Source organism: Macaca nemestrina, chromosome 12 (assembly GCF_043159975.1).
Source record: "Macaca nemestrina isolate mMacNem1 chromosome 12, mMacNem.hap1, whole genome shotgun sequence".
NCBI classification, from domain to species: domain Eukaryota; kingdom Metazoa; phylum Chordata; class Mammalia; order Primates; family Cercopithecidae; genus Macaca; species Macaca nemestrina.
Window position 1 is genome coordinate 1,350,159 of NC_092136.1, and position 26,579 is coordinate 1,376,737.

The 26,579-nt window shown below is 66.7% G+C and overlaps 1 protein-coding gene across 14 annotated transcripts in view; it reads left to right on the plus strand.

Moving 5' to 3' along the window:
- LOC105469805 (BR serine/threonine kinase 2) overlaps positions 1-26,268 on the plus strand; it is a 67,459-nt gene extending 41,191 nt beyond the window's left edge. The window contains exons 2-22 of one of the 14 annotated variants that reach the window (XR_011610394.1): positions 433-527; positions 2,651-2,736; positions 4,929-5,069; positions 5,773-5,889; positions 6,323-6,356; positions 6,551-6,619; positions 6,700-6,846; positions 8,143-8,174; positions 8,474-8,638; positions 8,776-8,873; positions 8,961-9,111; positions 11,019-11,084; positions 12,982-13,042; positions 13,810-14,017; positions 14,585-14,633; positions 18,088-18,211; positions 19,910-20,090; positions 20,159-20,248; positions 20,515-20,609; positions 22,763-22,810; positions 24,025-24,044. Coding sequence is in view for 11 of the 14 variants with exons in the window: in XM_071074038.1 (XP_070930139.1) it covers positions 433-527; positions 2,651-2,736; positions 4,929-5,069; positions 5,773-5,889; positions 6,323-6,356; positions 6,551-6,619; positions 6,700-6,846; positions 8,143-8,174; positions 8,474-8,638; positions 8,776-8,873; positions 8,961-9,111; positions 11,019-11,084; positions 12,982-13,042; positions 13,810-14,017; positions 14,585-14,633; positions 18,088-18,211; positions 19,910-20,090; positions 20,159-20,248; positions 22,763-22,810; positions 24,025-24,248 (2,186 nt within the window). In the remaining 3 variants the exon portion in view is untranslated. Of the gene's footprint in view, positions 1-432; positions 528-2,650; positions 2,741-4,928; positions 5,070-5,772; positions 5,890-6,322; positions 6,357-6,550; positions 6,620-6,699; positions 6,847-8,142; positions 8,175-8,473; positions 8,639-8,775; positions 8,874-8,960; positions 9,112-11,018; positions 11,085-12,981; positions 13,043-13,809; positions 14,018-14,584; positions 14,634-18,087; positions 18,212-19,909; positions 20,091-20,158; positions 20,249-20,514; positions 20,610-22,762; positions 22,811-24,024 lie in introns of those variants that run through there. The other 13 variants (XR_011610393.1, XR_011610395.1, XM_071074038.1 and 10 more) reach the window with 13 other exon arrangements.
- Positions 26,269-26,579: the final 311 nt, after the last annotated feature.

Sequence of the window (26,579 nt, forward strand, 5' to 3'; positions counted from 1 at the left end):
CAGAGGGCTGCGGGTGGGGAGTATCTGCAGAAGGCTGCAGGTGGGGGTCTCAGGGCAGGGTGTGTGGGGGATGGCCTTCTTGGGCCATGCAGGGGCCTCGGGGGTACCCTGGCTCCCAGCTGAGGGTGGTTGAAGGCCAGAGGGAGGGGATTTGGGTGCTCTGGGACAGGGGAGAGGGCGAGGGGGGCCACGGAGACCCGAGAAGCCCAAAGGGCTGGCGTGGAGGGAAGACGCAGCTTTGTGGGGGCAGCACGAGGCCAGCACTGAGCTGTTCCGGACAGCGACCCAGGGGGCGGGGCCGAGTCCGCCCTGAAGTGGGTGGGGCCGCTGCTGTCCAGGATGTGGGAGGAGGCTCCCCACTTGCAGAGTCCAGCCAGGTGCTCACTGCAGGCTCCCCGGGCGGGTCTGAGCAAGGCTTCTTCTCTCCCGCAGGCCTGGTGAAGCTTGGGGTTCACTGTGTCACCTGCCAGAAGGTGGCCATCAAGATCGTCAACCGTGAGAAGCTGAGCGAGTCTGTGCTGATGAAGGTGGGCGGGGCCGGGGGGGGAGGCGGGGCCGGGGGAGGCGGGGCTGGCGGTGGGGTGGGGCCGGGGGAAGGAGGCGGGGCCGGGGAAGGAGGCGGGGCCGGCGGTGGGGTGGGGCCGGGGGAAGGAGGCGGGGCCGGGGAGGGAGGCGGGGCCGGGGAAGGAGGCGGGGCCGGGGGAGGCGGGGCTGGCGGTGGAGTGGGGCGGGGAATAGCACAGGGGGTGGGAGCCAGCGTTGTGGGGACCTGCAGAGCTGAGTGTGGGGGTCCTGCAGGCTCCTGGGCAGCCGCACCCCTGCTGGCCCCCTGACAGGGCACCTCTGCTCTTCTTTCTCCCCTCTGGCCCTGCCTTTCTCCTGCCCCCAAGCAGAGTGGGCACCCCTGAGGGGACTGGCCGAAGCTGGGCAGTTGAGTTGCTGCACTGACCTGCTGTACTAGCGGGCAGAGCCTCAGTGTCCCCAGCTAGAATCCAGAGGAGGCCCCTGCCTCAGAGCAACCCCTCGCCTGCCAGGGCCTAGCTTAGCAGAGGGGAGCCCCGCCTTCCTCCTCCTCGGCTCCATGCGGTGGTGTCTGGTCACCGTGGGGTCCAGGCAGGCCCCCTGCTCCTGGGCTCTGACCCACCTCTCAGTGGGGATGGGGCTGTCCTAGCTGCTGGGAAGCCTGACCCTGGGTGTAGAGGCAGAGGCTGTGGCTCCCAGTTGCTCCCAGTCCTGCCCACAGTGGTACCTGGGCTGGCAGTGTGGGACCCTCCCAGCACCGGGGCCAGCTGAGCCCCCTGCCCTCCTTTCCCCTGCATTCACTTCTTTTCGTGCAGGGCTGTGGGTGGGGCAGGACACGGGGACGGGGGCCAGTGGGAGTAGCCTAGAGAGGAGAGGCTTGTGGAAGCTGCTGACAGTTGGGGACCCTGACACGTTGAGCACCCTCAGCTGCTGGGGGTGTGGAGGAATTAACCAGACTAAACTGGGAAGGCCCAGGGACCCCATGGGGAGGTAGGAGCGGTGTTAAGGGCTGCTGAGGGCTGCTTGGATGGGGCTGGCAGGGTCCAACCCTGCCTTGGAGGAGAAACCGAGGCCCTAGGAGTGACGGGGCCAGGACAGCGCCTGGCAGAGAGATCCAGTACAGGGTGTAGCTGGGGAGAGTCCCATGCTGAATTTGGGAGGTGCCTGTGAGCCCCGAGTGAAGGAGGGCCTGGAGATGCGGGGCAGGGGAAGGTGTCCCTGTCACCTGCAAGTGCCGGGCACAGTTGCTCGCCTGGGAGGGAAGGGCTTGGGGACAGGCTGGCCAACTCCCCAGGGCTGGGACCCCATCACAAGACTGACCCCAGTCCCAAAGCTTCATCCACCCTGGCTCCTGAGTGCTGGGTCCCCCAGGCCGTGGCCTTGGCTGGCCCCACCACTGACACAGCAATTCCTCTGTGCTGGGCGGGGCACCAGGTGCCTGTGGCCAGGCTTGCATGTCTCAGGGAGGAGGCCCTGCCCTCACCTCGGAACAGGACTAGGTATCCTGAGTCAGGTGCCCTCCGGGGTCACTTCTGTCCCTCCCTGGGGCCCTCCCCACTTGGGGACAGTACCAGCTGGGAGCCTGTAGATCGGGGACACGTGCCCTGAGCACGGCCTGCACAACTACTCTATGCCCCACACGCACAGGTCGCCTGCCCCCACCTCGTGCTAGTCCTGAGCCCACAGAAGCCTGTCCCGGCCCCTCCTCCTGTGAGGCCTCTTCCTGTGAGGCCTCCACCGTGAGGAAGGACGGAGCCCAGGCACAGCCTGCCTGGAAGGGCCCTCCATCCGACTGGCTGGGAGCCTGGGAGGCCCCATTCCTGAGGCTGGGTTCACGGAGAGGAGCAGCACTGAGGCCCAGGCTGCCTGCCTTCCTGGGCAGGGTGGGGAGGGACCCTCCTGCTCCAGGGGACCCCAGTCCTCAGCCCTACAGGCTGCTGTCAGCCCTGGGGCCTGGGCTCCCTCCACTGCGGCTCTCCCTGCCCTCTGCCCTCTCCACTAGCCAGGGCCCCAGCTGAGCAGCCCACGTCCCTGCGTCCCCCACAGCTGGCACCAAAGGTGGCGTCTGTGGGGAGAGAAGAGTGCCCCAGCCCTGCGAGCGTGACATGCTCTGGTCTCTCCCATGCAGGTGGAGCGGGAGATCGCGATCCTGAAGCTCATCGAGCACCCCCACGTCCTAAAGCTGCACGACGTTTATGAAAACAAAAAATATTTGTAGGTATTGCTGGGTCTGAAGAGCTGGGGTGGCCGAGGTGGGGGCTGTCGCTGCAGGGGCAGGCGGCTGGGGCTTGGGGAGTGCTGGGGCTGGAGACCAGGGGTGCCTACTGCACCCCAGCAGCCCTGGCCCTGCCAGCATGAACACTGTCTGGGTAGGGTCTCAGCCCAGGCCGCTGTGGTCTCTGCTTCTTGACCAGACCAGAGACCTGCTCTGTGGGGCTTGCAGAGCCACCAGCCTGAGGCCGGCAAGGGGGAACAGGGCCTTCTGGAGGAGGCTTAGGCATTTCAGGGCAAGGGGCCGGAGCACCTGGGCCTCCCCACATGGCCACGCTGAGCCTCCTGGCCTCTGCCCGGGACTTCCCCAGCCCCACTGAGCCATGTCTCCATCCCTGAGGCTCCCCAACACGAGGCACAGCCAGCAGGCTCCCGCCCTGCCTGGACCCTGTCACCCCCACAGCCGCCAAGGCCAGCAGAAATCCCCACCCTGTCCCAGGCATGCCTGGCTGTGAACCCCATCGCCCCACACCCAGCCTCAGGGAGCTCCTGGGAGCGGGCACAGCGGTCACACACGGGGCGGTCTCCTCGTGCGCTCTGATGGGCTTTCCCGTGGATGAGGGCTGCTGCCCGAGGGCTGTCTGGCCTTGAGCCCCACCTGACCCTCGCTGGTCCCTGGGCGGCATCCTGACCCACCAGGTGATGCCAGCCGGGCGTCTCTGAGGAATCAGGCATGGAGGGGGCAGGGAACATAAAGGGCTGGGCTGGGGGCTGCCCTCAGGGTGAGCTGGCTGAGGGTCTGGCAGAACCCAGCCACTCCCCTTCCCCCGGCAGCGACTTCCGCTCCGGCCTGGGTTTCTGCATTCTCGTGGGGAGCATGTGCCGGTGGCCAGCTCGTGTGTAGCTGGGGAGAGGAAACCCGGGGTGGGGTGTGGGGAGCCCGCCTGCCCCACTGTGAGCAGGGACACAGAAACTGTCACCAGAGGCCTGGGGGGCGGGGGCGGTCCTGGCCCTGATGCTGGCGAGGTGGACTGTGACGAGGGCCACGGCTTCCTCGCTGTGACATGGTGCCGGTGTAGTGGGGTCCTGGGGAGGCCTTCTTGGAGGGGAGGGTGGGGGAGTGCGGGGGGGACGGGCACCGCAGGCCAAGGCCCAAAGACAGGAAAGAGCCCAGGAGGTGGGCACGGCTGTGCTTGGGGCTTCTCCTGAGGTCTGGCCCTGGGTGTTGTCCCACGGCCCCTGGACACCGTGTGGCCTATGCCGAGCCTTGGGCCTGGCCACCCCCTGCCCAGAGTCCCCCCCTGTGGCCGCCACCACCTTCCTCTGCTGTGGGAGCTTCACCACCACGACCTCCGCTCCCATCCCCACACTGGGCCCCCGACTCCTGCCAAGACCAGCTCCTGGGACAGCCGGTCCCCCCGGTCCCCACTCCGCTCTGAGCGTGTGCCAAGGCCCCACCCCTTTGTCCTGTGCAGCCCCCCGACATCACCACGGCCACACCTGGGGCCACCACCCTCACAGGCCTCCCCCTGGAGCTGGTTCAGCCTGGGCGGAGCGGCCCCCAGGCAGCTGCATCCAGCATCCCACGGGCCTCTCACCAGGAACCAGCCCCTCAGGACCCTCCATGTGGCTGAGACCCCATGTTGGGGGGTGCTGGGAGCCTGCCAGGGTAGGAAGGGGAGGGCCACACCAACCTTTTCCTCACCCCCTCCCCATGGCCTTCACACCTCCTGTCTCCCCCTCACAGTGGCCCAGACGGTCCCTGGGCCCCTGGATGTGGCTCCCTGCTCCTTGCACTGAGGTGCAAGGGAACCCCAGGGTGTGAGGGCCAGAGCAGGCAGGGCAGAGCCCCGAGGCCACTCCATGCACTGCTCCTTGGCCCAGCACCTGCCCCACTCAGCCTGCGGGTTCCAAACCCTCCCTCGCTGCTCTGCCCCCAGACCCATCCCTTCACCCGCCCCTCTTCCCCCACCCCACTCCAGGCTCCTTGCAGACTCATTTGAGGCCCACCCCAGGAACCCAGATGGTTTGAGATCTGCCGTAGTCAGGGTTCCTCTCAGCTGCTTCCCCAGCCAGTGGGAGAATGGGGGCGGCCTGCAGAGAGGCTGGCCAGGAGGTGGCTGTGGGAGGTCCTGGGATGAGGAGGGGCGGCTGGCAGCCACAGCTGGGCGCACTGGTGGCCCCATCTCCTGCAGGTACCTGGTGCTAGAACACGTGTCAGGTGGTGAGCTTTTCGACTACCTGGTGAAGAAGGGGAGGCTGACGCCTAAGGAGGCTCGGAAGTTCTTCCGGCAGATCATCTCCGCGCTGGACTTCTGCCACAGCCACTCCATATGGTGAGCCCCACCCCTGGTGCCCCCACTCCCCAGGGACCCCAACCCCCAGGGTGCTACCGCAGATGCCCCTGTGCCCCAAGGACTACACCCCCTAGTGTGCTATTCCGAGGTGCACCATCCCCCCATTAGCTGCCCGTACTCAAACGCACTGTCCCCCCCATTGTCTACCCCTCAAGGGCACCGTCTCCCCCCTTAGCTGCCCCTCAAACGCACCGTGCCACACCAGGTGCTGCCCTTCCCCCCTCCCGAGGAACATCAACCCCTGGCACCCCCCCGGCACCCCCGCTTTCCCCTGAGTGGGCAGTGTGTTGGGAAGGTTTCTGCCTGGCGCCCACCCAAGGGCTCTGGGAGCCCCTCAGCCTTTCCAGGGTCCACTGCTTGCATCCATGCGTGCCTGGGGGCCCTAGGTTGGCCTTAGGCTAGAGCAGGTGTGCTAGGGAGCAGGAGGGGGCAGCAAGGAGCCTGCCAGGGGGCAGGAGGGCATGGCAGGAGAAACGGATGCCTGACCAAAGGCCAGAGCCAAACGGACCAGGCAGGCGACTTCTGATTGGCTGCCTATGACATCACCAGGCTGGGCTGCCATTGGCCCCTCTGTGTGATTGGCGTTTGGAGAGGCAGTGGGCTCTGGGCAGGGGGTCTCCAGGGTGGGGAGGTGCTCAAGGCAGAGACTGGCCCTGTTCAGCCTCACCGCCCTCCTCCCCAGCCACAGGGATCTGAAACCTGAAAACCTCCTGCTGGACGAGAAGAACAACATCCGGATCGCAGACTTTGGCATGGCGTCCCTGCAGGTTGGCGACAGCCTGTTGGAGACCAGCTGCGGGTACGTGGCCCTCTGCCCCTGCTGGCTCTGCACGGGCTGGGCTGGGGGAAGGGGAACCGGTGGGCACCCCACAGGCAGGCCCCCCCCAAGTGCCTGAGCCTCCCGGCACCCCACAACCTGGTGGTTTTGGGGAGATAGGCCTCTCGGCACAGTAAGGGTAGGGGTACGGTCCTGGCTCTGGCCCGCCTGGGTGTGAGGCTGGTACCCCCTGGCCCCTGCCTGGCTGAGCGGGCAGACAGCGTTGGGCACAGCAGAGACCCAGCACCCCACCTTGGTCTCCTCCTAAAAGCCCGCCTGCGGATTCAGGGACGTGGGGGCGTCTCGCGCCACAGCCCTGGGAGCCTCCTCGAGGGCCCTGCGGTGCACCATCACCCCGGGGGGAGGGCCTGGCAGCGCCCGGAGCCCTGCCGCTGACCTCCGCCCTTGCCCGCAGGTCCCCCCACTACGCCTGCCCCGAGGTGATCCGGGTGAGTCGGCGCCGCCCGTGCAGCTCTGCGGGTCCCAGGGTGGTGGGGACCTGACCCCGGTGGGACCCCAGCCTGCCGCACCCCAAGGTGCTGCTAGGCCGCCTGTCCTGGGGCCGACTCCCTCTGAACCCGGCCCCGCCAAGGCCCCCGCCCTGCCCTGCGCCCCCCAATAGCCCGGGCACTGTTGTCTGCAGGGGGAGAAGTACGACGGCCGGAAGGCAGACGTGTGGAGCTGCGGCGTCATCCTGTTCGCCTTGCTAGTGGTGAGACCCCGGCCCCCTCCACCCCACCCCGGCCTCCCCAACCCGCCTGCCCATGCTGACCCCCGCCCGGCTGCCCGCAGGGGGCTCTGCCCTTCGACGATGACAACCTGCGGCAGCTGCTGGAGAAGGTGAAGCGGGGCGTGTTCCACATGCCGCACTTTATTCCGCCCGACTGCCAGAGCCTGCTGCGGGGCATGATCGAAGTGGACGCCGCACGCCGCCTCACGGTGCGTGCCCTCGGAGCGGGGCGGCCCCAGAGCGTGGCGGGGGGGCGCGGGGGTGGGCGTGTGCCCAGATGTGTGGGCACCCAGGTGTGTGAGTAGGTGCCCAGGTTTGTGGATATGTGCACAGGTGTGTGTGGGTGCCCAGGTGTCGGCTTGTGTTCAGGTGTGGGTGCACAAATGTGGGCATATGCCCGTGTGTGTGGGTGCCCAGGTGAGTGTTCAGGTGTGCGGGGGTGCCCAGGTGTTGGCTTGTGTTCAGGTGTGTGGGTGCACAGATGTAGGCACATGCCCAGGTGTGTGTTCAAGGGTGTGGGGGTGCCCAGGTGTGGACACATGCCAGGGTTCATGTGGTTGGGTGAGGGCATAGGCGTGGGCATGTGCACCTGTGGAGAGGTGTGTCCAGGTGCATACGAGCGCTTGTACCAGTGTGGGGTGTGCACAGGTAGGTGAGACCTGGCTGTAGGTTACACAGAAGCACTGGTGCTTCCCCATCACAGCCATCCTGCTTGCAGATGCTGCTGGGGCAAGCTCCAGGCAGGGTGAATAGTTCCGCTGAGTGCCCCCCGGCAGCTGTGGGGGCTGGCAAGAGCCAAAGGTAGCCCCCAGCTGCTGGTCCCGACCTCCTCCAGGGCTGCCTGGTGTGGGGACCGCACATGCCCACTTGACAGAAGCAGGTCACCCTCTGGGCTGGCCCTTCCAGGGTAGCGTTGCCCTGTTCCCAAGAGGCCACCGCCTCATACCCCACGAGCTGTCCCTGAGTCAGGGTGGAGAGAAGGGGACGTGTGGCTGGCCGGCCCTCCCAGCCTCCTGCCCGCACCTGCACCCAGCCCCGCCCCACCACACAGGTGGGCCAGGTTCTCCTGGCTGCAGCTCCCTCTTGGCTGCTCCCTGCTCTCCTGCCTTGGTTCCTTCCTAGATCCATGGAGGGGCCCGGCCCAGGCAGCACAGGCACCTGGGGCGGCCCTGGCTCCAGCTTCCCTCCCTCCCGCTCTTCCTCCACTCCCTGGGCCCCTGCCCCTACCTGGAGCATCCCCCCCAACCCCGGCTCCCCTCCCCCGACTTCTCTCCTTCAGGTTTGCGTTTTCTTCTCCACTTGGGAGAGGCAGGGGCAGGGGTGCTGGCCTTGAGCCTCTGGGAACGCAGCCCCCTCCCCATCCTCCTCCCCACATTCCCCCCACTCGCCCTTGCCCTCTCCTGCTCTCTCCGCGCCCCCAGCACCCCCGCCTTCCCCCTCACCTCCTAATGTGGGCTCTTTCCGTCCCTCGTCCGTACTAACTCCCTGTTTCTCTTTCCTTGTAGCTAGAGCACATTCAGAAACACATATGGTATATGTAAGTAGCTTTTCCACCCACTAATCGCCTGCTTTGCCTGTTGCTGTGGCCTGGAGGCCCTGCTAGGAAAGGCGGGGGGAGGGCACCGGCCCAGCGCAGGCCCTGCCCCGCCTTGGCCCTTGGCCCTCTGTGGCCTGCGCTGGGTGCGGGGTGCGGGCAGGACGCAGGAGGCCTCCCCGGGCTGGGCACAGGGAGAGTGGCAGGACGCAGGGCCCCAGGTGAGGGCGGGCCTCCCACCCTCCCAGCCGCCCAGGCCCGGCCGCAGCTGATGACCGGGCGTCCCTGCCCTGTGTCCACAGAGGAGGCAAGAACGAGCCGGAACCAGAGCAGCCCATTCCTCGCAAGGTGCAGATCCGCTCGCTGCCCAGCCTGGAGGACATCGACCCTGACGTGCTGGACAGCATGCACTCCCTGGGCTGCTTCCGAGACCGCAACAAGCTGCTGCAGGACCTGCTATCGGAGGAGTGCGTCCAGGGCGGCTCCTGGGTGGGGCCCTTGCAGTAGGCGGCTGGGAGGGGCACGGGGCCTAGGGTGGGAGCGCTGCGGTGGAGGAGCCGGCGGCCCCCTGTGCCAGCGCATCTCGCCCCCTCGCCCACTGCAGGGAGAATCAGGAGAAGATGATTTACTTCCTCCTCCTGGACCGGAAAGAAAGGTACCCGAGCCAGGAGGACGAGGACCTGCCCCCCCGGAACGAGATAGGTACAGTCCGGGGGTGGCCTCCAGCCCGGCCCGCACTGCCCCACCGGGGTCCAGGGGCTGTCTGGCCTGACCCTCATCTGTACTCAGACCCTCCCCGGAAGCGTGTGGACTCCCCGATGCTGAACCGGCACGGCAAGCGGCGGCCGGAGCGCAAGTCCATGGAGGTGCTCAGCGTGACGGACGGCGGCTCCCCGGTGCCTGCGCGGCGGGCCATTGAGATGGCCCAGCACGGCCAGAGGTGTGTGTGCCCTGAGGCTGCTGGGCCTCCCTCCCTGGGCTGCGCGGCACTGCCGCCTGGCTCATCACTGCCCATTGGCCTGGGGTCTTGGCTGAGGCCATTGGGTGGGGCTGCATGGGCTGAGCTGGACTGGGCTGAGCTGGGCTGGGCTGGGCTGGGCTGGGCTGGAATGGGCTAAGCTGAGCTGGGCTGGGCTGAGCTGGGCTGGGCTGAGCTGGGCTGTGCTGTGCTGGGCTGGACTGGGCTAGGATAAGCTGGGCTGGGCTGGACTAAACTGGACTAGACAGGACTGAGCTGGGCTGGACTGGTCTAGACTAGGCTGAGCTGGGCTGGCTTGAGCTGAGCTGGGCTGGTTTGGGCTGGGCTAGACTGGACTCAGTTGAGCTGAGCTGGGCTGTATTGAACTAGACGGCTGGGCAGGTCTGGGCTGAGCTGGACTTGGTTGGGCTAAGCTGGGCTAGGCCGGACTAGGCTGGGCTAGAATGGGCTGAGCTGGACTGGGCAGGGCTGGGCTGAGCTGGGCTGAACTGGATTTGGCTGAGCTGAGCCAGGCTGGGCAGGGCTGAGCTGGGCAGGGCTGGCTTGACCCAAGCTTGGCTGGGCTGAGCTGTGATATGGTCACACCACGCTCAGAGCCATCAGCCCAGCAAGCCTGTCCCCCTGGCCTGGGCAGTGCTGGGCCCGGCTCTGGGTGGCAAGTATGGTGTGTGTGGCCGGGGACATCACAGAACTCAGCAGTGATGAGCAGACCCGTGGCTGGAGGAAGGGCGCCAGCCCCCGTGGAGCCTCTGCTGGGTGGGGGCAGGGCTGAGCTGCCTGCACGAGGTCCTCAGCAAATCCTTGGAGCCGGTGTGGCCTCTTGGGGATGAGTTCAAACGTCCCTCACCAGGTGGGGGCTTCCAACATTTGGGGACAGCCCTTGGGCCCAGGAGCACACCAGGAGGTCCAGGAGCCTGGGCAGTCTCTGGTCTGCCCTGTGGTCTGGGCCTCAGCACCCCAGGGCCCCCTCCTTGTACTGGGGATTTAGGGGTGGGACAGGCGAGGCCTGTTCTTTGGGAACTTGGGGGAAACTGTGGGGAACTGCAAGGTAGCTTGGCAGCCATCAGGCTAAACCTGTTCCAGCCCCAGCCCTGGCCGGAGTACTGGTGGTCCCAGTTCTGCCAGCTCCCAGGCCATGGTCCCCTGGGAGTCCCAGGCCCTCCCCAGGGTTTCAAGCTGGCCCAGCCTCCCAACTGGGGCCCAGCCCCAGAACCTCCTTCCCAGGGCCCACTCAGCCACAGCCTTGACCTCAGGACTAGGGGGTAGCAAGGGGCCCTCCTATCTACGTTCTACTGCCCTGGCCTTCAGTGGCCTGCATGTCATGGGTGCACCCAAACCTGCAGCCCAGGTGCCTGCTTCCTGCCTTTGTGGCCACCTCCCCGGGCTCCCCTGACCCTGCAGGGCAGGCCCCACCACCCCACTGCCTGGCCTCCGGTCAGTGGCGTGGGAGGCCACCCTCTTGGCCTCTGCTGCAGCTCCCAGGCCTGGCTGCCTGGGCCAGGGCGTGGAGCATTTCAGGGCCTCTGGAAGGCCACTAGTCCTGGCATGTCCCAGTCAGACTCTGCTCTTGGCAGGGTCACCTGTGCAGCCAGCAAGACCCAGCTGCTTGGTGCTGGGCCACACGGGGCTGCTGACTGGGGATGCAGGGGTCCTGGGGGCCGGGGGCTGGGGTGGGGCCGGCCAGGCCACCCTGCCCAGCAGTCACACGGTGTGGGGTGTGCCGTCTGGCCCAGCCTCCTCTCTCGCCATCTTTGTGCGCCGGCCTCAGAGCCGCGTGTTCTTACCTGGCGTCGCCCGGGCCCTGGGGGCCGACCTGTGCCCGCATGTGGCCGTCAGTAACTGTGTTTTCTCGCTCTGTTCTGCTGTAGTAAAGCAATGTTCAGTAAAAGCCTGGATATCGCTGAGGCCCATCCCCAATTCAGCAAAGAAGACAGGTATACACCCCGACCACCCGTCCCCGCACCTCCCAGCCCCAGACACGCTGTCCTGCCTCAGGCCGGGCAGGCACATGGGCGGGTCTGGTGGCAGGCTGGGCTGCAGGGCCCCTGAGGCAGTGGAGCCGGCCAGCAAGCCGGGGAAGGGCCCGCGGGCTAGGCAGAGGCCAAGGGGTGGGGCTGCCGAGGCGTGGCATGCCTACCCTCGAGGGACCAGGCACTGTGGCTCACAGGGCCTGGGGCTAGAGCCCCGCGTGGCTGCAGGCTGAGCCGCCCCTCCTGCCAGCCCCTGTGTTGTGTCCAGTGGGCCTCAGTGCCCTGCTGCCCCTGGGGCCAGCCAGAGTTGAAGCCCAGCAGCCGTCCTGTGCCCACCTGCAGGAGCTGAGGAGGGCAGGAGGTGCCGCCGTCAGAGGGGCCTCTGCCCGGGGCCAGTCTTGCGAGCCTGGGCAGGTGGCATCGTCTCCCAAGGCTGCACCACGCTGGCTGCCTGTCGGGCCTCTTTGAGCCCTGGCCCCGCGCCTACCTGTGACCCCCACCGTGGCTGCCCTCAGGGCTGGCGCCATCTCTCCTGCCCCTGCCCCAGCGATTATAGCTCAGTGTCCCAGCGGCTGCCTGGCCAGACAGGACCGGGGCTCAGCCCCTCCACCTCAGGGCTTCCGGCGCCTCTTCTGTCTTCCTCGTGCCCAGTCACGAGCTCTGGGCGGGCTGGACAGGAACCACAGGTCCAGGCCCTCACTGGTGGCTGCTGCCACTATGAGGCCTGTCCACAGCTCGCAGCTCAGCCCTGAAAGCTCTGGGTCCAGTCGCAGCCCTGGGTGCCATCCTGACCCACACAGGCTGGGTTGGGCATGGGGTCCCCGCCGCCTCCCTGCCCCTTGGCTGTGTGTGGTGAGGGAGTTGGAGGGTCGTTGCCGGGGGGCCCAGCCCCCGGGTGTCCAGGAGCCAGGTGTGTGGCCAGCGTGGCGCTCTCCATGGTCCAGGGCCTGGGCCGTAGTGTGGACCAGCGAGGCCCCTCGTGGCCGGCTGGCAGTGGGCAGGCCTGGTGGGCAGCGCAGGGCGGGCTTTTACTCTTCTCTGTCCTCTTCTCTTCGGCGGCTGCCTCGGCCCCTCCCTGCACTTCCTTCCTCCAAGGATGGCAACTGCCACTGTCCGGGCGTGTGGGCGCCGGCTCGTCCGTGCAGTGTGGTGGAGCGACACACGGCAGTCCTGGTCCCTGCATGGGGGTGGCGGCCGCACACCGGAGTCTCAGCCGGGCACACCGGGCCAGGGCCTCCCTCCTGCTGTCAGGTGTCAGGCCGAGTAGGGCAATGGTGGGACAAGGCCCCACTGTCCCTGCCAGCAGCCGCCCCAGCCTGGCCCTGCCCAGGCCCTCCTGGTTGTGAACAGGGAGGGCTGGCCGCTGACCCAGGCATCCCTCACGGGCATCTAGGGACGTGGAGGACCAGGCTGCAGGCCCTGGGAGAGCTCAGCCGTCGGGGGAGGGGAGGAACTTGGCAGCAGGGGCATGGGAGGCTGGAGCCAGCATGAGGCCTGGAGCAGAAGGGGCTGGATACAGGAAGCTCACAGGAAGCCCCGTCTGTCCCCTCGTCCCTCTGTCCACCCCCACGCCGGATGGTCCCTTGCTGCGGCCGTCTGATGCCACATTCTGTGCTGTGCCTGGGCTGCTGGCATGGGGTGGCCCCCACACGTGGGCTCTGACGGGGGCCCCAGTGGGGCTGGGCACAGGCGCCCTGGGCCCTCCTGGAATTGGCAGGGTGTGCAGCAGGACCCAGGGCCTCGAGGCTCTTGGCCCGGGCTCCAGGCCTCCTGGAGGGTTTACCTGGGGGGAGCAGAGCCCAGTGCCTGCTGCTCCGCTGCCCCCTGGCTGAGCCGTGGCCCTGTACCTTGTGACCTCCAGGTCTCGGTCCATCAGCGGTGCCTCCTCAGGCCTTTCCACCAGCCCACTCAGCAGCCCCCGGGTGAGTGATCTCCCGCCCCCACCCAGCCCGGATCCTCACAGGCCCCAACCCTGCCAGTCAGCGTGTGCCGGGGGGGCAGGCCTCCGCGGACCCTGGGAAGCAGCCCCAGGCACCCCCACGCCCGAGCTCCTGTGGCGGCTGCTGCTCTGTGGCGCGGGCTGCTCTGCTAACTGCACGCTCTTTTGTTTTTTGTTTTGTTTTGTTTGTTTTCTTGTGTGTCACTTGTTTTCTTTTGTGGCGACCCCCCCTGCCCCTGCCCGCCTGCCTCCCTGCCTGCCTCCCCACCCTCCCGCTCCTGCCCGCTGCTTTCTGGTCCTCCTGTGCTATGTGCCTGTGGGGGACTGGGGTGCACGTGCTGCGCGGCTGCCCCCGCCCCGCTCGCTCCCTGCCCCTCCCTGTAGCCTATTAGGAAGCTTGTCCTGCCCCTACCACCCCATGAGCTGCCCTTCGTGGCCCGCCCCCTGACCACCTCCACAGAGCCCGAAGCTTGTGGGAGCGCCTCGAGGCCCGGATACGTCCTCCCTCCGCAGGCCGCCCCGCGGCCCGACCCCAAGACCCAGACCTTGCCGTGCAAGGCCAAGCTGACCGACAAGCCTCTGCAGGGCACCAAGTCCAACCCCTTTCCGGCCAGCACCCCGGCCCGGTCTCCGGCCACCGGCCTTTGTCCCCAGCTGGCACCACCCCTGGGCCCGCCTGCCCTGCGGGTGCCCCCCCGGCCCCCTCCCACTGGGATTGAACCAAACACCAAATCTGTCCCCATCATACAGGTGACCCCTCACCCCTCACCAAGGGGCAGTCCCCTCCCCACCCCCAAGGGGACGCCTGTCCACACGCCAAAGGAGAGCCCGGCCGGCACGCCCAACCCCACGCCACCGTCCAGCCCCAGCGTCGGAGGGGTGCCCTGGAGGGCGCGGCTCAACTCCATCAAGAACAGCTTTCTGGGCTCACCGCGCTTCCACCGCCGGAAACTGCAAGGTGAGTGTCTGCCCGGAGGTGCCAGAGCAGGGCTGGGAGAGAGCAGAGGCCGCCCCGGGGAGGCCCCCAGCAGTGCCAGACCAGTCCGCAGGGCCTGCAGCTGCACGGGCGGCTTGGGCCTGCCCATGGCTCACTGTCCGGAAAGCGTCCAGCTGCAGCCTGTGTCGTACCTGCCGCACAGGCTGGCACCCCCTCCAGACATTGTGTTCCCGAGTCTACCCACTCCGTGTCCTGGGGCCAGGCACACAGCAAGGAGAGCTGGCCACCAAGGGGGCACTGCCAGTCAGGAGGCCCCATGTGTGGGCACCAAGGGCCAGCCAGTGCTGCTGGAGCAGGCACAGCCGACTTCAGCACCAGAGGCGGGACAGCTCCCCCTTAGCCCTGGGGCACCACGGCCATGGAGCCTCTAAGGTGGCCGGGAGCTGGGCCGGGACCGTGCCCCTGGGGGACTGTCCCAGTGTGCGGGGGTGGACTCCTGATGACCCTGACCTCGGCGCAAGGTGGCCGGAGCAGGGGAAGGATGGAGTGGTCACCAGGCCTTCCCTCCTGTTCATCCCGTGTGCACAGTTCCGACGCCAGAGGAGATGTCCAACCTGACCCCAGAGTCGTCTCCAGAGTAAGTGGCCCCTGCTGGAGGCCTCCTGGTACCTGACACTGGGCTGACCGGGTGAGGGGCACAGAACCCTTCCCCTGTGGCCGACGGGGGCTCCTCCACCTCCCACTGCAGGCAGGCCTGTCTCGGCCACTGAGTCTCTGAACTTCGAATACCCAGCAGTGAGGGGAAGGCCAGCCAGGGGAGGAGGCCCCAGCTCTGTTGAGAAGCTTCAGGCCTCAGGAGAGCCTGGGGTTGGCTGGAGGCGAGTGGGGGGGGGTACGCTGGGCAGAGTCTCCCGAGGGCCTGAGCTTGCCAAGGGCAGAGACTCAGGGTCGGTCCGGTCTCAAGGAGAAAGCAGCCTGTGTTAGGAAGAAAGAGGCAGCCCTGGGGCAGCAGGCCTGGTGGGAACACGTGTGCAGGGGCAGAGCAGAGCCGCCAAGCTGAGGCCCGGCCCCGCCGCCTTTCTGAGCTGTGAGAGGTGCCACTGCAGACGCTACAGCACCCAGGTGCTGCGATGCCCTGGGGGCCGCTGTGACCGACGTCCAGGCAAAGATGTCCCCAGAGAGACCCCTTCCCAGTGCCCAGGCCCTCTCCCTCTCCTCCACGACGGCCTCAGTCACTGGGCAGTGTCTCCGTGACCAGGCAACTGCTGGCGTGCACATACGAGCCTGCAGCGTGACCCCAGGCCAGGCAGCTGCAGAGAGCAGTGGCCAGGCCCGAGTCACTTCACAGGAGACCCCGGGAAACGAGGTGTGGGCAACTGTGGACTGAGTAAGAGAAGAACCTTCATCCTGCTGCTGGCTTTAAACCAGGGGCCCCCGTGGAAACTGCTCAGTGCTAAGCCCCAGGAGCGGCATCTGCAGTCTGTGCCAGGATCCCGCCCCAGTGGCCTTTCTGCGCCGGTCGGGCGGCCCCTCCAGCCGGGTGCCTGGGTCGGAGGTGTGTAGGCATCATCGCAAGCCCAGAGGCACAGGGCTCAGCAGACTTGGGAACCCTCTGCCTAGGCCCTGACGTTGCCATTTCTGCTGCCACCAAAAGCTTTCATGAACAGACTCATAATTATCTCCCTCAGAGAAGGTGGCTTTGACGCCACTGCAGCTGCCTGCGCTTCTCCCCTCCCCCATCCTGAGACGGCCTGGAGGCCCTGACCCCTCCGGAGGGCCCGGCACGGACGCCTCCCACAGACTGTCTTTGGTGACGACTCGCTTGCTGGGGACCTGAGACAACCGCCAGCCCCATGTCAACCGGGCACCTCAGAGGAACAGAACCAAGGGGCTGTGTGTGCAAGGGAGGCAGTGGCTTCAGGAAGGGGCACGTGCGGTTGTTTGGGACATGCAGGCCTGCAGGCTGGACACTCAGGGCTGATGTCCTTGAGTCTGAAGCCCTGGCTGGAAGCCCAGGCAGTTTCCAGGTTGCAGCCTCGAGGGGCGTTCTTTCTCTAGGAAGACCGAACCTGGTGGATGCACCACCCTGTGAGGAAGGGTCCCCCGCCAGACTCAACAGGCGACTGATTTAAGTTCGTCTCATCTAAAAATCGCTTGGCAGTTACACCCAGACTAGCATCAGGCCAGGCTGTGCACTGTCCACCACGTGGGTGCTGGAGTCACAGCACAGGCCCCTCACCTCATCGGCCTGGCCTCCCTGGGCCCTCCGGCGTCTTTCACACATGGGACTAGTTTTGCCAAATGCTGCACCCCCGGGCCGCAAAGCAGAGAGTCACATTTGTGCCATCTTTCCTGTCTTCCTGGGGCAGAACGTTGACCGAAACCCGTCTGTACTTCCGAACTGCCTGGCTGCCCCGGGCGCTTCCTGGCTCCAGGTCCTGGCATAGGGGGAGCGGGTAAGGTCAGGGCCAGAGCTGGCCCTTGGAGCTTTGAACCCACAACAGCCAGCCAGCAAGACCAGCAGGACACTGAGTTGGCGTCGAGGGGCTGAGCGATGGCTGGGCCCGGTCCCCGTGCTTGTCTAGGAAGACTCCTGGGCAGGGACGGCCACAGTGGCCAACGAGGCACCTCCAGGAATGGGCAAGGGAAAGGGGAGTTGAGAGGCCGCTGGGAGGGGCCTCAGAATCAGTCAGGAGAGGGCACCACTGAGCCCCAGCCCTGCGGGCGCCTCCTCCGGGTCCCTGCCTCTGCCTCTCGGTGCACCTGGTTCCACCTCCAGGCAGCAGCCGCATGGGACGCCGGCAGCGCGAGCCACCACCGCGAACAGCCACCCCGGTGCGCTGTGCCTGAGAGTCTCAGGGGCTGTGCTAGAGGCGCCCCTGGCCGTGGTCCTCACGACTGGGCTTCCTGGCTCCCTCGCTGGTGGGTGGGGTTCGGGTGCCCTCGAGCTGGAGAGCAGAGGGCCTCTGCACGTTGGGGTGAGCCTGCCAGCAAGACAGCAGCAGCCTTCTGTGGCCTCAGAAGTGCCTCCCCGCTCTCCTGTTGGAAGCGAGTTACAGGCCCCGCCTGCTCCTGGGGGTGGGTGGCACAAGTGACTTCAGGAGCCCAACTTGAGCCACCTCTCACAGGGGCCTTGGTGAGGAGGGCTCACCTGTGGGGGACATTCCCAGACTTGGGAGCAAGTGGCAGGTCGGCAGCCGGGCCAGGGGTAGGGAGGGGTGTGGGGCGGCTAGGCGGGCTGGGCAGGTGGGTGGTGCCAGCCGTTGTTACTGGGCCCTGCATCCAGCAGAGGAAGTGATGTCAGTCAGGCCTGCCAGTCATGAGGTTAGCAGCACTGCCCTAGCCCGGGGTGGGGACCACCCACCGTGGTGGCATCTGGGAGCCAGGGTCTGCGTGGCTCTGGCAAGCCCTGAACCTTCCCCAGCCAGCCTCGGAGGTCTGGAAGCGATCTGTCCTCTACAGGGTAGGGACCGGCCCTGCCAGGCTGGAGCCACAGGGAAGCCACATGGCCACACATGCTAAACACAGGAGGACAGCCCCAGGGTGCTGAGGCCGCCCTGTCTGGTGGGAGGGCACGCAGCTCCCGGTGTCTGTGCCGTACCTGTCCTGCCGCTGCCTGCGTACAGCTCCCTGGTTTTCCCAGCTCCAGGCTGGGCACCTCAGCCAGGAAGCCACTGGGCACCTGACTAGGGCTCAGCCAGAAACGGAGAAGCAAGGGCAGGGGCAGGGGCCACCCACTCCCTCTCCTTTCCTTCCCAGTGGGGGCTCCAGCGAGTGCTGCCCGGACACAACTCTTAGGGAACCAAGAGGGGCCAGTTAGGGCCATGGAACCTGGCTGGGCCATGGGCCAGGGTTAGGGCATTAGGGCTTGGATAAAGGTTATGGTCAGGGCTGGCGTTGCTAACGGTGATGGTCAGGGCATACGGGCCAGGGTTAGGGCACTGGGGTCAGGGCCGTGGGTTCTGCGGAGACGGCCGTGTCCATCACGCAGGAATTGAGGATTCCACTGTTCCAGCCCCAGGTTCGAGGGAGGCAGGGGTGTGGACAGTACCACGCCTCCGTCCTCACAGCCTCTGTCTCCCGCTGCCCAGGCTGGCCAAGAAGTCCTGGTTTGGGAACTTCATCAGCCTGGAGAAGGAGGAGCAGATCTTCGTGGTCATCAAAGACAAACCTCTGAGCTCCATCAAGGCTGACATCGTGCACGCCTTCCTGTCGGTGAGGCCACAGGGCGCCAGGGGAGGCGGGCAGCCCTCCCAACCCCACGCCGCCCAGCCCTGAGAATCAGGCTCCTCACTTAGACGGGACACGTCCACACACACAGCACGGACGTCCACTCAGCTGTGGGCCGGCCTGGCTGCCTTCACTGGACAGGCACTGTCTCCCGCCCAGCCTTCCGAGGGAGGGTCCCTGCCCGTCTGGGGCACTTGGCCTGTAGAGGGAGTCAGGGCCTTGCTCACTGGTCCCCAGCAGCCCTAGGTGTGTGCTGGGCGGGCCTGGGCAGCTGGCACGTGGGGCAGAAGGAAGGCTCCAGCTGGGTGGGTCTCAGAGGGGGACGTTTCCATGAGACTTAGGGAGAAGCCCTTGTGAGGCCATGACCCCAGGGACCCGTGGGGCTCTCACCCCCAGGCCTCAGGTATCTCGGTTTCCCTGGTCTCACCCTGCCCTCGGAGGCCGGGTGGCTCTCCACGGAGTGACCGCGCTCAGGGTCTTGGGTGGGCTTCATTTGTCTCTGCTGGGCGTCTTTGGGTTAGGAGGAGCAGAAAAGCCCCTCAAGCCTCAAATAGAGAAGTTTCACTGCCAGGACTCCAGCACCCAGTCCCATCAGGAGGCCCCTTCCTTGTCGGCCCTGCCCCTCCCTGCACTGCAGCCAGTGCCGAGGCATCACAGGGGCTGCCCCCACCTGCCCCGCCGCCCCCCGCCTGCCTCCCCAGGGCTGCTGTCCTGCTCTGTGCTCACTACGCCCAGGCCCCAGGATCTTGGCAAGATCAGGCTGTGGCTCCCTGCGGCAGCTCTAGCTGGGGGCTGGCCTCCACCCCACCTGACGCTCTGCCCCCAGGCACTCAGGCCGCTGCTGCCCTGGCTGCAGCTGAGGTTCCCTTAGCACCGTGGGGACAGCTCGGAGCCCCTGCAAAAGGCTCCAGGGCCAGGAGAGCCCAGCGCTGGGCAGGCCTTAGGCTGCACTTGGACCCCGGCCTCAGGGACCCTCAGCGTCCCCGTCCCCACAGGCTGCTCACTTCTTTGGTCCTCCTCCCTCACATCTCTTCATGCTGCCCCCGGTTGCCACAGCCAGCCTCAGACTCAGCGGTGGCCTCAGCCCCTCCCCATGCCAGCCCCAGTAAGGCGGCCGTGCGCCAGCCTGGGCCCCGTGCGCTGGGTGGCCCTGAGTTCTGCTTCCTGCAGCTGCCCCTCGGTAATGTGGAGCCCACACAGCCAGTGCCCAGCACCGTTAAGTCCTGCAAGCAGTGGGAGTCCCAGGAAGCTCCAGCAGGAGGGCACAGCCCTGCCCTGGCACCTCCCTCTCAGTGACAGCTCCCAGACTCCCCACCTCCCACTCAGCTCCACCTCGGACCCCACCTCAGGCTGCAGGGTCACCTCTCACCTCCATCTTTGCCCGTAAGGCTCCTCTGTGAGGTCCTGGCCGTCCTGTGCTGTGGCTGTGTGAGAAAAGTCCACGGCAGGGGTTCAGCCGCCCCCACTAAGGGGACCAAAGCTTTGGAGGGTGGGGGCTGGAAACGGCCCTCTCCCTGCTCCGACCGTCTCCACCCGCGCTGTGCCCCTCACATGTGGAAGCAGAGGTGCCTGGGCGCTCACAACGTGTGCGCGGTGGGGCTGGCTCGCCCCAGGGCTGCCTCCCCAGAGGGCCAGGGTGGGACCTGCCGGGCCAGCCGCGCTCACACTGCTCCCTCTGCACAGATCCCCAGCCTCAGCCACAGTGTCATCTCCCAGACGAGCTTCCGGGCCGAGTACAAGGCCACGGGGGGGCCAGCCGTGTTCCAGAAGCCTGTCAAGTTCCAGGTGGACATCACCTACACGGAGGGGGGGGAGGCACAGAAGGAGAACGGCATCTACTCCGTCACCTTCACCCTGCTCTCAGGTGAGCCGGCGCCCCGGGGCGGCTCCGGGCCCAGGCCTGTCCAGGGCGTAACCCCCTGTCTCCCCTAGGCCCCAGCCGCCGCTTCAAGAGGGTGGTGGAGACCATCCAGGCCCAGCTGCTGAGCACACACGACCCCCCCGCGGCCCAGCACTTGTCAGGTGAGGCGGGCTCAGCTCCGGCCAACCTGCAGCCTGCGAGTGGGGCGTGGCCAGCTGGTGCTGCGCGGACGGGAGGCCTGAGAGCCCCGGCGCAGCCTCCTGGCCCCTCTCGACGGATGCCCCCGCCTTCCTGCCCCAAGCCGTGGCTGCACCCCTCAGGGAGCAGGGCCCCCCCCGGCCCGGCGGGACCCCCCGCCTCGCCTCTGCACGCCAGGGACATAGGGCGCGGCCGCACCACCCTGAAAGGCACCTCTTGTCCACCGTAGAACCCCCCCCGCCAGCGCCAGGACTAAGCTGGGGTGCTGGGCTTAAGGGCCAGAAGGTGGCCACCAGCTACGAGAGTAGCCTCTGACGCTGGCAGGTAAGGCGCCCGGCCTGTGCTGGGGCGGGGAGGGGCTGCGGGCAGGTCCTCGGCGGAGCCAGGCTGGTCCTGAGCAGGGCCCTCCATGCCCACCCACAGGTCTCGGCCCTGGACAGGCCAAGCGTGCCCCGGGCGGCCCATCTGCTAGGGAGCCAGACACAGGGCAGCCCGCACGGGCCCTGGGAGAGCAGTGACAAGGCCCTGCCCTCGAGGCTCCCCGCCATGGCACCCTAGGCGGGCCGCGGGCTGCCTCATGGGCTGTGACTTCTCATCTCTCCATACTTCCTGACGGCCCAGGGCCGTGCCTCCAGCAGGGCAGAGGGGCTTGAGCCCAGCCAGAGCTGGGGCTTCACCACAGCCTCAGGGGCTTGTGCAGGGGAGGGTCGCCCCAGCCTGGAACCACCAGGGGCCAGGAGCCCAAGGGTCCATGCCACTTGGCATCCTGCAGGGAGGGCTCCCCCCGCTCCCCTGGGCCCACGTGTGGTGGGGGCAGGGCGGAGCACTGGGCACATGCATGGGCCTGGTCTGCCAACAAGGGTGTGTGGGCGCGCCTCTGAACACCGGTGTGGCGTGGGAGTGCTGGGCGTCATGTGGGGGGAGCACCCGGCTGGACCCTGGGGGGCCCCTCTCCTGGCCTGCAGCTCTGTGGCGTGCTAGGTCACCTCCTGTGTTTCCGTGTGGGGTCCTGGAGGCCATAGAGGGCCCCCACCCCACCCCCCGTCATCCTCATTCCATCCTCATTCCATCACCTGTGGGAGCCCCCCCCAGAGTGTGCTTCACCCCACTGCGGGCTGGGGGCTGAGGTCCCTAACAGCCCTGGCCCTAACCGAAGCCCCAGTGGGTGGGGGAGTTGCCCCCTTCTCCTGATTTTGGGAGCCAGGCTGGCACAGCGGGCAAGGAGGAGCAGGGTTCCAGGTGCTCAGCCCCGCAGATACATGTGGCTCTGCCCTACAGTGGAGGCTGTGCCATCGGCTGGCAGCAGCTTCTGGCTCTCTGAGCCTTGAAAGCCTTCATCTTAGGAAGGGAAACCAAGGCCAGGGAATGACAGGGCAGCCACCAAGGCCAGGGACGGACCGGCTTGTCCAGGAGGGCAAGCAGAAACAGGCCCCGGGTGCTGCCCAGGGTGTCCCTGCACCTGAGCAGCCACATGGATGCCTCAGGCTGCTCCTGCGTGGGCTGTGGGCAGAGCTCCCCCAGCCTGGCCCTGCAAAGTGTGGTCCTGTCTGTCAGCACATAACCACTCCCCACCGAGCCAACTCCCAGCCCCTCTCCATTCCTGCCCTGGACCCTGACCTCAGTGGAGCCCATTGCAGAGGCTCTCGGGGGCCTATTCTGGGCCCCATCTGTCTGCCTTTGGACTTGAGGGGCCCAGCCTGTCCCCATGATCTCGCTACACCCAGCCCTGCCACCCCCCCACATTGGACGCTTTTGTCTAGTGAGCCCAGCTCCAAGGACGTGTGGAAGGTGTCTGGCCAGCAGGGGGCCTCCTCAGGCACTGCCCACCCTCCTGGAGACCCCAGCCCGGCCGAGGAGGGGGGCTCAGAGCCCCCAGTGAGCAGGCACACGCAGACCAGGGCATGTGTCCACCCTCTGCAGGTGCCAGAGAGGGCCTCGAGGGAGCAGCTCCTCCCAGGGCCTTGCTCCCACCCCAGTCCTGGCCTGGCAGCACCAACATCCCCAGGCCCAGCAGCAGGGGAGAGGGTTGAGAGAGAGGGTGCCTGCCTTGAGTTGAGGGGCAGCTGGAAGCCACAGGGTCCTGGAGCTGCCGAGTGGCACAGTGAGGATGCATAGTGACCGACGCAGGCCACGGCCAGGGCAGGGTTGTCAGCCCATGGGAGGTTGCCAGGCCCACCCAGGGCACCAGCCATATCCAGGCTCAGGGTGCTGGAGGACCCACTGCTGCCCAGGTGGCTCCGCCTTATTTCCCACCCCCGCAGCCCCGCCTCACTCCAGGCCCTGCCCCCTGCACTGCCCCTTCCAGGCCCCGCCCCCTCTGGCTCTGGCCCCACCCAATCCCTCCCCCTTTCCTCCGGGGCCCCACCCACTCCTGGCTCTGCCCCCTCCCCATCGAGGCTGTGGGCGTCCAGCCAGTCGGAAGGCGCCGGGCGGCCTTTCACTCACTCCCTCCCTCCTCTCTCCATTCTGTGCTCCAGACACCACTAACTGTATGGAAATGATGACGGGGCGGCTTTCCAAATGTGGTAAGAATCCCCCACGCTCACCTGGCACCTCCGCCTGCCACTCCACCGCTCACCCTCAGCCCGCTCTGGCCAACCCGCCGCCCCGGCTGTCTCGGCTTCCCTGTGTAAGATAGACGTAGGCAACCAGCAGCCCAGATGTCCCGGCCCATCCGCTACCGGGAGCAGCCCAGGTCGCTCCCCTACCACAGTGGGCCCAGGCGGGGCTCCTGGCCAGACGCACCTCTGCCAGGCCCTAGGATAGGGGCAGGCCCAGGAAGGGGCTCCCAAGGCCTGAAGCCAGTGAGGGTCCCACTGGTCCCAATGGTGCAGGCTGTGGCCTAGGTGCCCATCCCTCTGTCCACTGGAGGCTGTGCCTGGCAGGGAGCTCAGGATTCAGGTGGTGGTTAGGCTTAGGAAGTGGGGTTGATGTGCCTCCATCGGCACACCTGGGCAGTGAGCGCAGGGCCCCAAGAAGGGTGGGCTCCCCATTTCCGCCCCTGTCCTCAGGACTGCCCCCATCCCAGGGACCCGGGACACGACTCTAGCTGCCTGTCCCCAGACCCCCAGCCTGCCTCCCACACCCACCCCCTCCATGCCTGTCCACTCATCTGTCCATCTGTCTGTCTGCTGCTGAACTGTGTCCAAGCTGGTCAGGAGTCGGGCTTCAGGCCTCTCTGGGGAGGTGTGGTGGGCACGCCCTCTCCCTGTCTTCCACTGGGCCTCACACAGTAGGGCCAGCAGCTGCCCCCAGGGTCCTGCGAGGCTGCAGAGCTCCCAGCAGGCCCTTGTCTTGACGCTGTCATCTCCGGAGTGGGGTGGGCTGTCCCTCACGGCTGTGAGGTGGGGAGGCAAGGGGGCGGTGCAAGGCCTTCCGGGCCAGGCCTTGGTGGGGAGGGAGGGAGGGGTCTCACCACCTGCCCCGAGCCTCACTTCGCCAAAGGAGCCCTGGGTCCTGCGCAACAGCTCGGAGGCCCCATGGCGCACAACTCCCCCACCGCACAGCCCCCCAGCGTGCAGGGCCCCTGCCGGCTGCCACCTGCCCACCCCGCTTGCCGCCCGCTGGCTCCGCTCCACCCCATCTCAGCCTCATCTCTGGGTTCTCTCCCTCGTCGAGGCCCCTTTGTTCATTTGTTTGTTTGTTCTCTCTCTCCTTCCCTCCCTTCCTCTTTCTCTCCCCCTTTTTTGTTCTTTTTTCTTTTTTTTTTTTTTTTTTTGTCTCTGTTCTGTGTACCCAGGCAGCCCATTGAGTAACTTCTTTGACGTAATTAAACAACTTTTTTCAGACGAGAAGAACGGGCAGGCGGCCCAGGCCCCCAGCACGCCCGCCAAGCGGAGTGCCCACGGCCCACTCGGTGACTCCGCGGCCGCTGGCCCTGGCCCCGGAGGGGACGCCGAGTACCCAACGGGCAAGGACACGGCCAACATGGGCCCGCCCGCCGCCCGCCGCGAGCAGCCTTAGACACACTAGCCTCCCCCCCCCAGCACAGCACTGACAGCGGCTGCCTCGCCGCCCGCCGCCCGTCCTGCCCCAAGTGGACCCGCGGCCGCGCCGCCCGTCCATCCAGACTGTTCTCAGAGCCTGGGAGGAAAGGAAAGGGGCGCCGGGGCCGGCCTGCGGGCTGTGCCGCCCGTGCCCGCTCTCTTTCCTCTCTCCTGTCTCTGTCTGTCTTTCTTTTCTCTCTCCTGTCTCTGTCTGTCTCTGACAGCGTCGCTTGTTTCCACTCTGATACCAGGAATTATCCCGAAAAGTTAACATGTCACCTCCACGAGGCCATCCTCTGTGACCGAAGGCAGCTGCTGCGGACCCGCCCTCCCTCCGCTCCTGCTGTTGCTGCCAGGCAGCGAGGCCCAGCCCAGCGCCCCGTCCACCCCGCGGCAGCTCCTCGCCTCAGCTCCGCACGGCCCGTGGGAGGAGGGCCAGGCTCGGGGGAGCCTCCTCCAGCCCGGCCGACCCGGACTCCCGGTCACCTGACCCCTCAGCAAGAACAGCCTGCCTGGCGGCCTTCTGGGGCCGGGACCCCCGGTGGGCAAAGTAGCCACAGGAACAGACCCCGTCCACCCCGTCCACCGCCTCCACGCCGCACCTGGAGGCCTCCTCGCGCCTCGCGGCCCATGCCCCGCCTCCCTGGCCGTGCCGCCTCCGCCTCCGTGTAGTCTTGGCCTCCTCAGGCTGCCTCCCGTCCTCTCGTCTCACCTGCGCCTCCCTTGCCTCATCTGGGGCGGCTGTGGGCTCTGGCACTCCTCCCTGGCTGAGGTGGAAACAGAGAGACCCTAGGGCGCCAGAGCCTTCCCAGCAGGCCAAGTCGCTGGGCTGGGATCAGTGTTATTTATTTGCTGTTTTAATTTATGGATTCTCTACACCTCTGTTCAGGGAAGGGCGGCGGCCGCATCCCCTGCCGTCTGCCCGTCTCGGGCGGGGTGGGGTCTGGGGCCAGGGCGCCCTCTGAGGACAGAGCTGGTGGGGCTCGGGGCAGCTGGTGAGCTACTGTAAACTTTAAAGAATTCCTGCAAGATATTTTTATAAACTTTTTTTTCTTGGTGGTTTTTGGAAAAGGGTGTGGGGGTGGGGGCGCCGCTGGGACAGGGCCAGGTTTTGTGTTTCAGTCCCTTGCTCCCGGTTCTTTCTACACACACATCTAAGATGGTGCGGTTCGCTCTGTCATGGGTTCCGTTTCTCTTCGGAGAAGCAGCTCCACCTGTGGGGGCTCGGGGCAGAGGGGCAGCGTCTCGTAGCGGACGGCAGCGCCAGCGCCCCTCTGTCGAGACCCAGGCTGGGGCGATCTTGGTTTTGTGTCCAAGGGTGAAGGGGTAGGAGGAAGGCCCCCAGCTGGCCCTCCCCACACACAGGACGGCAGGGGCACGTGGGGCTTTTCTTATTAAAATTTTAAAAAGTTGAAAAAAAACAAAGGACAGAAAGAGTCGGTGGCGCTCCTCCGCTGGGCGTTCTGTGCAGAGCGAGGCCCAGGGTGTGGCCTGGAGGGGGCTGCAGGCCCCCCTGCCCAGTGCCCACCGCCGTGCTTCACCCCAGCTCCAGCTTCTGCGTTCCCTTCTGCCCACGTGCCCGGCCCTCCCAGGCAGGCACAGCCCGGATGCAGCGGCCATGGGGGGCGGCGGGTCTGATGCATGCCTCTGCCGTGGAGTCTGTCTGCTTCAGTGCCTGCCCTGCCTCCCACCCACCTCGTGTATACATTTTAACGCTTCTGTTGACATGAGACCTCTGCCACAGGCTGGGATTTCTAGACGTAAGAACAAAAGCAAATGCCTAGGACAGCAAACGCCAGGCGGCCCAGGCGGGAAGGGGCTCTCCACGGAGATCGAGGACACGAAGCACAACGCCTCTTGCTCGCCTTCCCCTCTTGTGCTTCAGACGCGCGCGGACTCCAGCAGGCGCCACGGAAATGGGCGAGCCCCCGCAGTGTACCCCTGTCGTAACTGTGAGCGACTGCAGCTCGGAACAATAAATCCCTTCCGCAAAGACAGCGACGCAGGTCTTCCTCCGGGCAGGGCGCGCGCGCAGGGCTCTGGGACAGCCCGGGACAGCTTCCTGTTCCCCACTTGCAGCCCCTGGGCTGCGCCAGTGTGAACGCAGCTACCCTCTGCCCAGCTGAAGAGGGCGAGGGTCCGGGCAGCCAGGGTCAGAGGTCACTTCCGATCCCCGGAGGCTGCCCCAGCCTGAGGCGGGCTCCCGTTGAGGGCCAGGGCCGGGGCGGAGTGCTCTTTACATGGCACCTCTGCCACTACAAGGCCTGCATGGGCCACCCCAGGCCTGGGCCTTTTCCTGGAGAATGAG